Source organism: Mytilus californianus, unplaced genomic scaffold, assembly GCF_021869535.1.
Source record: "Mytilus californianus isolate M0D057914Y unplaced genomic scaffold, xbMytCali1.0.p SCAF_2, whole genome shotgun sequence".
NCBI lineage: Eukaryota > Metazoa > Mollusca > Bivalvia > Mytilida > Mytilidae > Mytilus > Mytilus californianus.
In genome coordinates, this window is record NW_026262668.1 from 41,063,130 (window position 1) to 41,078,772 (window position 15,643).

Below are 15,643 nucleotides of genomic sequence, written 5' to 3' on the forward strand. Positions count from 1 at the left end.
CCTTTCGAAGCCTTGTATATCTTACTATGCTGTATGGATTTTCCTCATTGTTGAAAGCCATACAGTTACCTTTAATTGGGCATTTCTACGTTATTCAGTCTATGGTTAAATTCTCTCATTAGACATTATCCCATCATAGATGATCAGGTGTAATATAAAAAAGAAAACTACATTATCGTATCTCGGATAATTATCTATTAAATATGATAAAGAAAACTTTAGTAAGATTGAGTACAACAGAAGCTTTGCCTTATTAAATCATTGATGCTGTCTCCTTCAGACTGTCAAACACTGTCACCCTAACTGTTAACATGGTATTATATGTGATAAAATGCTGTAAACAATAGTCAACTGGGTATTTATTCACAGTACACACTTTCTATTTTAGTTTTAGTGATAGAAATCTTAATATCATTGATACATGTACACGTTTGAGAAATATGTGCAGTTCTTCAAATGCAGATTTAAACCTTGTTAATATTAAACCCAACGCAGCTGTGGTCATCCTGTTGAGGATAGTATTCACTATTTTTTGGTGCCCTTCTCACAATGAAGCAAGAGAAATATTGTTTTCAAAATTAGAAAGATCTACTATATCCATATTGGCTGGTGACGTTGACCTTTCATTTCAGCAAAAACAAAGAAATTTTTGAGTCTGTACAATCATATATCAGAAATACACAAAGATTTAGAACATTCAATTAAAATTCAGAATTCCTACTTTCAAACCCTTCACTCTAGTCCAGTTTTATATATTACTCTATATTATATTGTATTTTTTGTTTTTGAGACAAGGCCATAATTTGTCAAAAGAGAAGCACAATTACTCCAAGGCGAATTGCGAGAAGTGGTTTCATATTTCGTTATAGAAAAAAAATAAAATAGTAGTTTATGTAAAGTAATGACTCTCGTACGGTGTCACATTAATATCTTTTTAATAAATTGATGCAATTGGATGCAAAAAGTAATCACCATTAAATGTCAGGTTTGTGAGATCAGACAGTAACCCAACAACTAAACAATTGAAAATCTAGGGATCAATATTTAACATTCGTCAGCAATAAGCAATTTTCATAAATAAAACATGATTTAGTCGAATACTTTGCGAGTAAAGAAAAAGAGACTACCATAGATTTGTTATTAATCCCAAATGCTTGATGGGTACAAATCAGTATTCAGGAGTTACCTTTTTTGCATTAAAATTATATAAAATTATTTTGAAATAAATTAATGAAAACAATTTATTTACATGTGAAAAGGCTACACTTTGTGGCGTAGGGATGTGATTGAGTGGTTTTGTTTACAATTATTTCTCATTATTTCGGCAGTAAAAATCTTCAATTGTTTCATCGTGTTGTTTGATTTACACATTATAACAAAACTAAGAATATGACGGATGAATTGATAGTTAGCTGTTTAACGTCCAGTGGCAACTATTAGATGTATTATTAGGAGGACATTTAAAATGTTATAAATATGAACAAGGACATCCTTTGTTATAAATATGAACAAGGACATCCTAAAGGAGTATATAGATACAGGAAAATAAAGAAAATAAAATATAAAATAAGAATAGAGTATAACGGACAAAATAAAGAATAGAGGAAAATGATCTTAGAAAATTAAAGAATAGATGGAATGGTCTAGTTTTGTTGTTGTTAGATAATACAAAAATGAAAACGCTAAATTATAATATCACTTACGAATTAGAAATTTTTCATTTGCCGGACACGCTCTTTTTTGATGATTGTTTGTGCATTAGTAGTAACAATAATACACAATCGTTTGTACATTGGTAGGGATTTATGTTTGGGGTTGATGAGGCACATAACGGGTAATTGTTTCCATTTGAAATTTCTTGAATATTTGTTTTTTTTCGACTGATTTGATAGATGAATAAAAAATATATCTATAATCTAAAAAAAGGTTTAATTACGATATATAGATAAAACTGTTATTCAGTCGATGTTAAAATACATGCGATAAAAGAGAATACATAAAAATAACAAAAGAACAAAAGGTCAACCTTAAGACCCCGAATATACTTTTGTAAGAACATAAGATTAATTCCGAATTCCATCTAAATAAATTGTTCATTTAGGTTAAAATGTTGACTGAAAACCCTGCAGGCTGCAGTTTACCCGTACATTCACCAAGTAAGTATTTCCACGGCTAACAAAATTCATAATCGTATCTTTTAATTTGTTTAAATTTATTTCAGTGTTTATCATGTTTATTTTTCAAACTTGTTATGTAAATTATTTTGGATCAACATCAAGTCAGATTAAATTATAATTTATTTAATGATTGATTAAAAACTGAAATATGCATCCAATCTAAATTTTACGCCTATTATCACCTATATAAAAAGATTTAACATAACACAATTCATGTTTTATATTTAAAAAAAACATATAGGCTAAACAAAACTATGCACGCCAAGAAACGATGTACGCTAAACCATACGATATACGCTAAACAAAACGATGTACGCTAAACGATAGGGTATATGCTAAACGAAACGATGTAAGCAAAACCATACGATGTACGATAAAAGGGCCCTTATGTTATCGTTTATGGTATGGTTTATGTTACATGGTTTCGTTCGTACATCATTCGTTCAGCATCCGTACAACGTTCGGTCAGCGTTTCGTTTGCATTCGTACACCGTTCGGGAAGCGTACGTACATCGTTCGGGCATCGTCCGTACATGATTCGGGCATCGTTCGTATTGTTAACTTTTACGTTACACGGACTGTAATAACTTTGTCAAACCTACATGGCATTTTATGAAATGTAGACAGAAGCTTGTTTATTACCAAAAGACAGTATCCAGAGCGAAATTTTAAAAATATTTATTTTTCATTTTTCCGTATTTTACTGATAAATGGACTTTTTTTTTTTTTTACAGTTAGCATTCAGTTTTAGTCTGCATGATGTTAAAGTTTCAAGACATCAATAACTTAGTCAAAGCTACATTGAACTTTATGAAATTTGGACAGAAGCTTGTTTATGACCAAAAGACAGTATCCAGCGAAATTTATTTTTATTTTTCCGTATATTACTGAAAAATGGACTTAACATTTTTACAGTTAACACTCAGGTTCAGTCTGAGGTTTAAAGTTTTTCAGTCATCAATAACTTTGTCAAACCTTCATGGAAATTTATAAAATTTGTACAGAAGCTTGATTATGACTAAAATGCAGGAATTTAGTGATATATGGACTTATTATTTATAAAGTAAAAGTCCTATGAATCGAGTTTCTTGTAATTTTAATGTTATTGAGATTATCAACCAATGCATGCATATATACTAAACTAAGTCCTGTATGCAGGTTTTTGTCGAGCCTGCGACTTTTGTCGCAGAAAGCTCGACATAGGGATAGTGATCCGGTGGCGGCGGCGTCGTTAACTAACTTCTTAAAAGCTTCATACTTTGTATATAGATGCCTCATGAAATGAAGTTTCCGTCTGTCATATGTCCATTGTCCTTGACCTCATTTTCATGTTTCAGTGACTATTTGAAAAAAAGTTAAGATTATTTGTAATGTTAATTTCTCTCTTATTATGAGTAAAAGGATAACTATATTTGGTATGTGCGTACCTTGCAAGGTCCTTATGTCTGTCATACAGTTTTCACTTGACCTCGACCTCTTTTCATGGATCAGTGAACAAGGTTAAGTTTTCGTGGTCAAATCCATATCTCAGATACTATAAGCAATAGGTCTTATATATTTGGTGTATGTAATGATTGTAAGGTGTACATGTCCAACTGGCAGGTGTCATCTGACCTTGACCTCATTTTCACGGTTCATTGCTCAATGTTAAGTTTTTGTGTTTTGGTCTGTTTTTTTTTAATACTGTATGCAGTAGGTCAACTATATTTGATGCATGGAATGATTTTAAGGTGTACATGTCTGTCTGGCAGGTTTTATTTGACCTTGACCTCATTTTCACTGTTCATTGGTCAATATAGAATTTCCATGGTTTGGTCTGTTTCTTTTATACTATAAGCAATAGGTCATCTATATTCTGTGTATGGAATGATTGTATTAAAGGTGTACATGTATTTCCGCCTTGGTTTATCTGACCTTGACCTCATTTTCTTGGATCATAAATGTTAATGTGATACTTGAAATAAAACTTTATATGTAGGACTATCAACATGAAATCAATGGTCAGTATAGTAGGCGAGATATTTCAGCTTGTGTACTCTTGTTTATATTTATTATGAACCTATAACTTATTATCGACAAATAATTTTTCATTCACAGATTGTTTATCGCAAGCTAATTAACTTTCGAGTTTGTTGCCGATGTTTACAAGATCGTGACGTTGATAAACAATCAACACAGAGCATGTGGAGAACGTGACAAATAAGTGAATTAATAGAGCCTTATATATATATATATATTTTGCTGTGAATTTTGGAAGTGTCTATGGGCCATTCGATATCCTCGGAATCAAGATTCTCGATATGTCTCGAAAGTTTTCAATCATTTATACAGGTAGTTATCTATGTCTTTGATACGGTCCCTCTATGGATAGGCTACCACGTGACATTGTATATTTCAACATTCAAAGTTCATTTGTAGATTGGAAAGTAAAACAATAAAGACTAGGTTGCAGTCAAAAAATCATTTATATGTTAGAACCTATTTGCCTTTTGAGAAGGACAAAACATGTGTGTTTTTAATAATGTGAATGTTTACTAGATATCGAGTATAATGATAATGCAATTATATAATTCATGCTTTGAGACGGTCCCTGTACTTGTTGTTTGCGTAGTATTTAATACAGCGTGCTGTTGTGCATTGTGACAATAAACCTGGGAATAGTTTATTTATATATAATGTCCCAGAATAAACTGATTATTTCTGAACGTTTATTATTTGATATTTTGTATTTCAATCATAGCATGGGAAAATGTCGGAAAGCATGAAGAAAATTAAGAAAACGATATTTCTGTTAAAAACATTTATTTTAGGTGACTTTAATTCAGAAACGCAGTGGTCAGAAAGCAGAAAGATAATCAAACAAAAGGATTGTTATGTCAAAAATATCTAAATTCATTAATTATAGATACTACCAGACCAAGAGAATATTCATTATTAAGTTTAAACTGAGACTGAATTTATTCTTAATAGAATATAATTAAAATTGTCATATATATATACGTGCGTTAGGTCTCACAGGTATGAACAGTCATTACATTATGAAAATTATATGCAACGTATGAACACCAATTAGCAGGGATGCGTACCCAAAGTTAGCTAATTATCTAAATTTTAAATGGTCGTGAATGAAAAAATACTTGCATGGTTTCAATTCACAAGGATTGTAAATCCTTGAATCTCACAAAAAATGTAATTAATATTTTACAATATTCATAACAAAATTTAATTACTATCATAATGGTAATTATTTTATACTGTTTTAGCATGGATTTATAAGTCTCTGCTTATATTTTGTATAGCAATATATTCCTATAGTGGAATGTTAGACTTTAAAAAGAGATTGATTTCAAATTGATAAATAAAATGCCCATCCATAAATACTTGACGTTTGTGTTTATTGATATTATATTTAAAATTTTCGGAAAAAGTTCACTAACAGGAATGCATGTTAATTATAAAATTCAATTCTTTTTTTGTTTGTTTGTTTTAATGGTTCAACCTTATAGCATCTAAATATTTGTACTAAGTATGGTATGATTTTGAAAATTGTATTCATTGTGTTGACCAGCTATCATTCACATTATATATCACCCTGTTCACATGCACACTATGGGTTTGCATTCACAAAAATTCCGGATAAAATGTCAATGAATCCGGAGTCAAAACATGTGAGTTAGGTAGTTTGACATCCGAATTTCAACTATTAGATTAATATATGTGATGACGCAAATGCGTATTCTTATCCAGAGTATCAGTGCGTATAGTTCTATTTACTATATATTTCTTGCGCAAAAATACCACGTGCATGCATAAATATTGATTTCACTCGTCAATGCAAATTTTCGCTTTTCTTATCAAAATTCAGTAAGAGCTTGACATGTGACTTTCAAGCACGTTCATCATTACTTACGGTATTCTGACCTCTGGCTGTTTCTCTTTTGTTTTCTTTTTTGAGTCACTGTCCTATTATAAACTTTGACATTTTCGAAATGCTAAGGATTTTCTACCCAAGGAATAGATTACTTAATTTTGTACTTTATTTGGCCTTTTTAACTATTTTATTAGAGCATCACTGATGATTCTTTGTAGACTTAACTCGCGTCTGGCGTACAACATTTTAATCCTGGTATCTTTTTATATCTTCATATCAATTTATATAAATTGGTTCTTTTGAGAGTATGTTCAGGTATTCATAAAACTTCTGAAAATAAGATATTCTTCAAAACCAAGTTTTCCTGTAGAATATTTGGATTGATTTAAGTAAAATCAGAAAATTCTTAAAATTTGAGATGTTTTATGAGACCAAAATAAGTCTCTATATAAGAGGTCCCAATGAAGCTGGTGTGTTACTCTCAAGAAAAATATACGAAACCTTCTTATAAGTTGCATGCCACAGGGTTTCACTTCACATGGAAATTGGACTTAAAATTTATCCATACAACATCTACCATGAGTACAGACAGCTTCAATATCGAGTTGAGAATAATTGAAGGCATCCAGGAAACAAAATATGGAGATATGATAGATAGAATAAATGCATCCAGATTATAAAGCAAACTGAGTGCTTAAATTTATATTGCAATTGGTTTGTGCAATTTGCATAAGACATCTGGTTTGTAGAAACTGGGATTTGCAAAAGGGTTACGAAAAAATGATGTAAACTCCCAAGTAATAAATAAAATAGTCGAGCCTTCAAATGTATATTCAAATAGTAGCTGTATATATACACTTTTCTATTCACAACTATCCAACATTGCTTTCAACTGACTTGTGCAAGAATCTACACACAATCACATATTTTTAATAAAGGTGTTTTAACATCATCATTATCTTATTCTATTCACAGTCAATTATTTCAATTCAAAAGCAAACAAAAATTCAGCAACAATTTTTTGGTGACCAGTCAGCGGTCTTGGGTTCACGTATTGCTTTTCTGTTTTTTAAAGAAAGCAACTTGTTTTATATTTTCCCTGCGTTTCCATTTGTTAATTAAACTTTTCCTTAGCAGTTGTTAAATGATTTGTTGTACTAAATTTGTTCTTTAAGAATTAGTTATTACTATTTACCTTCCAGTACACGTTTGTTTACATTCTTTCATCAAGGTTTTCCCCTAGAACTTGCGCTGTACGGTGGCCTAATTTCTAACGAGAGGTTTTGTGGTTAAGGTTACTGCATATGGCAAAATATTGGCGAATTAGTGTACGGGAAGACAATAATTTATTAGCTGTACATTTATGAAGATTTTGATAATATAAAGGATTTTCTTTAACATATTAAACTTTTTTTTGAATTTGAAGTTTCATATGACTTTAACAGTTAACAAGTAGTCTGGGGTTAAAGTTTGTTACACATCAATTACTTTGTCAAACCTTCATAGAGTTTTATGAAACTTTGGCAGAATGATTAAGAGATAATGTCTGAAGCAAACCTTTGAAAATATATTTTTTCATTTTTAGTATTTTTCTGATGGATGGTACTCATTTTTATACGACCGCAAAAATTATTTTTGCGGTCGTATATTGGTATGACGTTGGCGTCGTCGTCGTCCGAAGACACATTGGTTTTCGCACAATAACTTTAGTTTAAGTGAATGGATCTCTATGAAATTTTACCATAAGGTTCAATACCACAAAAGGAAGGTTGGGATTGATTTTGGGGTTGTGGTACCAACAGTTAAGGAATTAGGGGCCAAAAATAAGCATTTTTCTAGTTTCCAGACAATAACTTATGGAACGGTGTATGGATCTCTCTGAAATTATACCACAAGTTTCCATACCACAAAGGGATGGTTAGGATTTGCTTTGGGGGGTTATGGCTCAAACCGTTTAGGAATTAGGGGCAAAAAAGGGGGAAAAACAAGGGTGTCCTGGTTAATGGACAAATACTTTAGTACCTCTTGTTTTGTCACTTATTATGAGTAATAGCATGACTATATTTGGTATATGGGATAATATTTACTATAAGCAATAGAACATCTGTATTTTGGTGTTTGACTTCATTTTAATGGTTCTTTTGGTCTATGTTCAATTTTGTAATAAGGTGTGTTTCTCAGATACTATAAGCAATTGACTAACTATATTTGGTGCATTGTATGATTGTGAGGTGCACATGTTGGTCTGGCAGGGTTCATCTGACCTAGACCTCATAACGTGGATCATTAATAATGTTAAGTTTATGCGATACTTGTAGTAAAACATTCATATTACAGACTTACACTCTTGTTTAATCTGTCATGAGGAGAAAATATGACTGTTTCCGGACTTACATTTTCTTTGTAGATTTCTAGGCTTGTGTCTTTTAATTGGTTTTGTAATTATCTCTGGTAAAATTTGTTGAACTTTCTGTGTTGTCAATCATCAAAGGTGTCTACAAGCAAAACGTTTTAATGTCATTCATATTGTTATACAATGTACAAACAAATTGAGACAACTATATATCCACCAAAGATCAAGGGAAAAGAATGTAATAAGTTAAGATCACCACATGGGCTTCAACATTGAGCAAATCTCATATCGTATAGTAAACTTCATTAAGTATTTAACTGTTGATTAGTAAGGGGAGAATATATAAGAGAATTATTATATATGTATGTATAAAAATATATGTAGTACAATGTGAATTGATATTTTAAGGATGAGAAATCCAGGATATAAACACAGTGCCTTCATTTCCATAGCAACTGTAAGCTTTATGCTGCCATGGCAGGTAAGTTTTCTGTATTTTGTAGGTTTTAAATCTAACATGAAAGAATGCAAAATGAAAGACAAATGCATGGTAATCTTGCCTCAGCCTCCAGTGACATTATTTTGAATGAAACTTAATATATTGAGAAGGTAGAAGTGTCTCATGATTTGAAGTTTCCATTTGGCATAAATCCATTGTCCTTGAGATAATTTCAATCACTGCATAAAAAATGTAAAGATTTTTTGTCTCGCATATGACAAAAGTCGTATTATGCGAGACGTAGGAATTAGTATCCGGCGGCGGCAGCATAAACTTTTTGTATAAAGCTTTATATTTCTGAAGTTGAAGACCTGGATGTTCATATATTGTATTCATATATACCTTATGTTACAAAGTTTCTGTCTGTCGTATTGTCCATTGTCCTTGACTTCATTTTCATGGTTCAGTGACTGCTTAAAAAAAATTAATAGGTTGTTTGTGATGTGAAATTCTCACTTATTATGAGTAATAAGCTAACAATATTTGGTATATTGGTTCCTTGCAATGTCCACATGTCCTTCAGACAGGGTTCACCTGACCTCGACCTCCTTTCATGGATTAGTGATTAGGTCTGTTTCTCAGATACTATAAGCAGTAAGTCAACTATATGTGGTGTATGGAATGATTGTAAGGGGTACATGTCAGTCTGGCAGATTTCATCTGACCTTGACCTCATTTTCATGGTTCATTGGTCAATGTTAAGTTTATGTATGCGAGATTCAGCATGTGCACTCATGTTTATCACAATGTCTTATAGTGTAAAGAATTGTTGTTAATTTACCAGGGTTTCCCCAGGGTCAACATTTTTTTGCCACCTCTTCTGCCAAAACATTATTTTTTTTTCAACACTTTTAATTTTTTTTTTTCGCCAGCATAATCCTTTTTGCAATCAAAATGAATTTAAATTGCAGCGTCAACATCTTATGTACATTAATCCCCGCCACATCCCAATTTTATAATCTACATTTTGATAAATCAACACTAAATTAGAATATTAATTTTTATTTACATTTATAGATATTGTCAAATATGTAACTGACAAAAAATATGCAAAGGCAATAAAACTTTCTCATCGCTCTCTTTTTTGTGGATTTTGGACTGACAATAATTATATTATATCCAAAGCATCACCAGGTGGGAATTTGTCTTCAATCAGTTTATCAGATAATTCCTGTCTAGTTTAAAGGCTCTGAATTAAATCAGAGATTTTTTTATGTGATCACTCTGGATTTTAAGATGGTGAAGAATTCTGAATTGACGACATGAATCTTATAATGTATTTTATGATATGTAGAAAGTTTATACATCATTTTAATAATCAGCTGCAAATTTTGACATATTAATAATTATTGTTATTTGTCCTTAAATTAAGAAAAGAGAGGTTGAACAGCTACTAAATTTTAGATATACACTTGCATATACATGTAGTAAGTTCCTTGTAAATCAAAATTTATAAAACACTACTATTTATGAATTTATGTGAGATAAGATATCAAATTTAAGCAGTTGATAAGAATTGTTAAAGTGTTTTTCAGTATTTTATGCTTGTGTAAGAAATTGAAAAAAATACGGTACAGGCTGTATATTGATATCAAAGTAGATTCCCACACTTTTTTCAAATACTATTATTTCAATTCATCCCTAAGGCAAGTAAGAGTAAAGATACTTGAGGAATATGTCACCCGACATTGTTCGATCGGGTGACATAATAATAAGAAAATTAAAAAAACGTAGAATAACAATATGTCACCCAAACTCAGTTGATGGTGCCATAATAAAAAAAAGAAACGGAGGAAAAAGCAATATGTCACCCGACATTGTCAATCAGGTGTCATAATGATAATAAAATAAAGAATCGTACAATAACAATATATATATGTCATCCGCACTCCGTTCAGGGTGACATAATTAGAAAAAAAAGAAACAAACAATTAAAAGATGTCACTCGAACTCCGTTCCCTGCCATATGAGAATGTTCTAATATCTCTAAACTGGTAGAGATCCCCACCCCTAAACCATATATTTTTTGGTTTGACATGAAAAATACATTAGATACCAATCCCCACTGCTGTCATATGAGAATTTTCTGATACCTTGTGAATGGATAAGATCTGCAGTCCCAAACCATATAATTTCTGCAAGATGAATTGAATGAATAATGGGGGGAGTCCTTAGGGGTTTATACTTGACTTGAGGGGACTTTATTTATGAGACTTTGTAACAATCATTTCTTGTTTAAATTTGTATTTATTGTCTAAAAGAGATACACTAGGAAATAATTAAGTTCTTGCATGGCCTAAGATGATACCTATTTCTGAGGGTATTACACATGTTTCTGGAATAACTCCAACTTTTATGTTTGTGACAAGAGGTTTGGGAAGCCTAATAAATACATAAAGCATTTTAGGATGACAGAACTGAAAAAACAGGACACCAAGAAGTATGAAAGATCCACTTTGCCTGTGGGAACATCAACTATTAGTTCATAATTCAAAAAATGAAAATTTACCATGAAATTAAATTGTCTCTGGATGTTTTTATTTTTGTGGGTACCAATTTTCATGGGTTTAGGAAAAGTCTTATTTTTTGTGGATATTTGATTTCGTGGTTTTGCAAAAGTTTGCTTACAAGCCTATAGAAAATATATTATTTTGTTGAACATTTTTAATCATGGTTCACTTATACCCATGAAATCCACGAAAATTGGTATCCCACAAATAATAATGAATCCAGAGTAATATTTTAATCAAGCTGTAGGGACGCACTTAAGAATTGAAGTCTCATTCTTTATTTTACAGTTTGCCCAGTTTGCACTACTCACTCAGACTGTTGCAGTCTTTGGTACATATGTTCTTGGTTACACAGACTCACATAAGATCAAAGTAATATTGTATGGACAGCTGATTGGTCTGTTGGTTAGCTATTTAGCTTTATTTGGTAATGAGATGCTGCTGACCTCATTCTTTGCATCATGTTTGCTAACAGTGCTGGTAAGATGTAAAATTATATATTGTGAATTTGATCACTATGATTTCTTAGACAAACAGTAGTTAAATGTGCTGTTGAAATACATAATAAGATTAAATCAGGTTTTATTAAAATAGCAACTTATTCTATAACATCAAAAATAGAAATGTATGCTGTGTCTTGTAAAATATACTGCATCTTGTTATCGGACACCGAAAAAAAAATTCCATGCAAACTGGATATAAGGAATCAAAAGTATTATCAAACAAGAAGTGACTTCTTGACAATCAGAAAATCGCTTACAAAGTAAGTACTGAATACTTCTTAGTGATACTAAGAATGAGTAAAAAAGATATGTGAGCTATAGGTAACAAAGGTCAGTTATGATTTTTATGGCCCCGCAACAAAGTTGTTTGGGCCATATAGTTTTACCCTTATCCGTCATTCCATCATTCTGCAATGAACTGTTATACAGACTTTTTTTCTAAATGCCTTCACATATTGAGCTGATTTTTAGTATGTGAGTCTACTATGATAAGTTACAGATCGAGTTCAGGTTTGGTTCCACTCTGCAGATTTTTGCCAAAATTACGGGCTTTGGACTTTAAAAATTCATGAAAATAGCAGTTCTACAGTATTTTTTCTAAACGCCTTCCCATATTGAGCTGATTTTTAGTATGTGAGTCTACTATGATTAGTTACAGATTGAGTTTACATTTGGTTCTGCTTCATTGATTTTTACTGAAATTAAGGGCTTTGGACTTTGAAAATTTTGTGAAAATAACAGGAATACAGATAATTTTTCTAAATGCCTTCACATATTGAGCTGATTTTTAGTATGTGAGTCTACTATGATGAGTTGCAGATCAAGATTACGTTTGGTTCCGCTCCATTGATTTTTGCTGATATTACAGGCTTTGTTCATGAAAAAAAACCAGTTGTACAGACTTTCATTCTCAAATTATCACTCCAAAAAATGGCTCCAAGCTTTTTTGCGAACAGGCCATTCATGTTGTTCCGACACATCTAATTTCTTTAAAACTTCTAATGTGATTTACATTTCTATTTGAAATCCTCACAGACATAAAATTGAGAATGGAAATGGGGAATATGTCAAAGAGACAACAACCCGACCAAAGAGCAGACAACATGCTTATTAATCAGTTTATTAAATAAAAAAAAAAAGGTGAATGGTCCATGAAAAAGATTAACAATAGATTTTCAAATTTCCAGAAGGAAAGTTTAATAATCTTTTTTTTTTTTTATAATGAATTGCTTTATTGTAACAAATAAGCAAGCACGACATGTATGAACAAAGGAATACAGAATGGCATATTCATAGCAAGGACATTTAAAATCAAAACAACAATGGAATATACATTGGTATAACATTAGGTAAACATAAATAATTATCTAATAATAATAATAAAAAATTTTCATATTCTAACCATAAAAGAAAAATTATTTAACTTGCATAGAATTTTTAAGAAAATTATTGTAACAATGTTTTCTGAATAATTCCACATTATGACAATTTTTTGTCGTGAATGGTAAATCATTGCATACTTTTGTTGCAGAATAATGAAAAGATTTTTTTATAAAAATTATTATTTGGTCTTGGAACAAATAGATCATTATAAAAGAGAGATCGTAAGTTGTAGTGTTGGAACATCATTATTCAGCCATCAAAGTAGATTAAAAAATCAGGTTGCCATTTGGCCACCAGATATAAAATTTCAGTGGCCAATTCAAAATTTTAGTGGTCAGGCTGTAATTTCGGGTCGCCTAAGAAATTTACTATGAAAGAGCATAACATGAAGACTAGTCATAAGTCTCTTAGAGAGCATATTAATATTTTTCTATAGAATTGAAGTAAGTATCTTGCATGATCATGTATGGTGGTTGTTAATAAAAAGTTTGAACAGCTTATTTCTGATGGTTCTTGTGTACGGAGGTAAAAAAAAAGTAAGTGTGTTTCCTGTTGCATACCCTAAAATAATAGGGTATGAAGGTATACTAGTGATTTTTTTTTTTAACTTTTCTTTTTGGCCAGCTTGCATTGTGTTTTTTGTGCACCAGAATCCCTTAACACCACAGAACGGCATTCAGGAAAACTTTACCAAGACTCCTTTCTCATGTTTGAGGTGTTTTTCATAATTAATCCTTTTTGTCTCATCTCCTGTAGTTGACCATCACAATACTGGTATACCAGTATTTGTGTACAATACTGGAATACAAATTTTGTACCAGTATTGTATTCCAGTATGGTGGTTTTTGAAAAAAAATACAGTCTGTCTGTCTGTCTGTCCGTCAGGCAGGCAGTCCGGCATATCAGTTTTCCACACTTTTTTCCTTCATGCTTGAAGATATTGATTTGATATTTGGTATATAGTTTTATCATAACCAGTTACAGATCAAGTTGGAATTTTGTTCCGGTAAGATGATTTTGTGCAGAGTTATGGTCCTCGGACTTAGAAAATTCATGCAAGTAATCAGTTTTTCACACTTTTTTTCAAGTAATCAGTTTTTCACACTTTTTTTCTTCATGCTTGAAGATATTGATTTGAAATTTGTTATATAGTTTAACCATTACAAGTTATAGATCAAGTTCGTATTTTATTCCGTTCAGATGATTTTTTTGCAGAGTTATGGTCCTTTGACTTAGAAAATACATGCAAGTAATCAGTTTTCCCTAATTTTTTTGTCATTTTGTTCCAGTACAATGAATTTTTAACCGGTAGGGGACTATATATTGCCATGCAATACTCTCACAATGCTTGTTATAATAAAGATATATGATTTTTCGTCTCTTATTTATTTTTTTGTACAGTTACACTGTTTTCCCGTAGTTTTTAACCAAAGCGTAATTTCAAACCGATCTTTGTGTGATTTAATGTTGACAAAATTGTTCATTATCGTAGTCTTATACAAGATATTTTAGAAAATTTAGATTTCTTTTTATTTTCTTTTATTTCAATCTTTTTCTGCAAGATAAAGAACAAAAAGATTAAAGAAGCGGATTGAGTAGTTTTGAGTTGATCACTAATTCTTAATCCCCACTTTATGCACACCCAAGCTCACAAATGTATGATTACGGTTAATTTTTTTTAAAAACGTTATAAATAATTTGTCATGAAATATTACAATGCATAACTAATTACATGTATTTATCATGGTGATGAAAGATAATCTTAGGAAAACACTCGTGAAAAAGAATGTCATAAATGAATACAAGTCATTGACTGGAAATTTAATTACACGTGTATTTTCAGGTGAAATACATTTAAATCCCCAAGGTCATGTTTTGACATATGTGTATTAGTTTGAGATAAATAATGGAATTTGAATGGTTTTGTTAACCTTGAGATCGTAAATTTAGTTCGAGTAAACCAAAATTTCGACTCATTAGGAGTCGAAATACATATATTTATATGGCACAAAGTCATGACCATGGGAAAAGTTTTACTTATCTGAAATTTCGAGTCAACCTAGTTCGAGACTATGAGAGTTAACTGGATATCAGGTTGCAAAACATAATAAATGAAATATGACATGACAATTTTATCATATTTTAGCACAAAATACTAAAAGTAGTAATCATGATAAAAATTAAAAATATGAAAATGATTTTTTTTTAGCACTAATACTCGTATTTGTAGAGCAATTGTCATCAAAGAATTTCTCTTCTAAATATTTATCAAATTGCCATTTTGTATAAAGTGGAAATAAACTAATAACATCAAACCAAAGAATAATTTGGCTTATGCTATATTTGG

General features: G+C 31.1%; 1 protein-coding gene across 4 annotated transcripts in view; it reads left to right on the plus strand.

Moving 5' to 3' along the window:
* LOC127729843 (probable C-mannosyltransferase DPY19L1) overlaps positions 1-15,643 on the plus strand; it is a 368,682-nt gene that overhangs the window by 73,652 nt on the left and 279,387 nt on the right. For all 4 annotated transcript variants that reach the window (XR_007994847.1, XR_007994848.1, XR_007994849.1 and 1 more), the window contains exons 9-10: positions 8,810-8,882; positions 11,699-11,890. Coding sequence is in view for 1 of the 4 variants with exons in the window: in XM_052237762.1 (XP_052093722.1) it covers positions 8,810-8,882; positions 11,699-11,890 (265 nt within the window). In the remaining 3 variants the exon portion in view is untranslated. The remainder of the gene's footprint in view (positions 1-8,809; positions 8,883-11,698; positions 11,891-15,643) is intronic.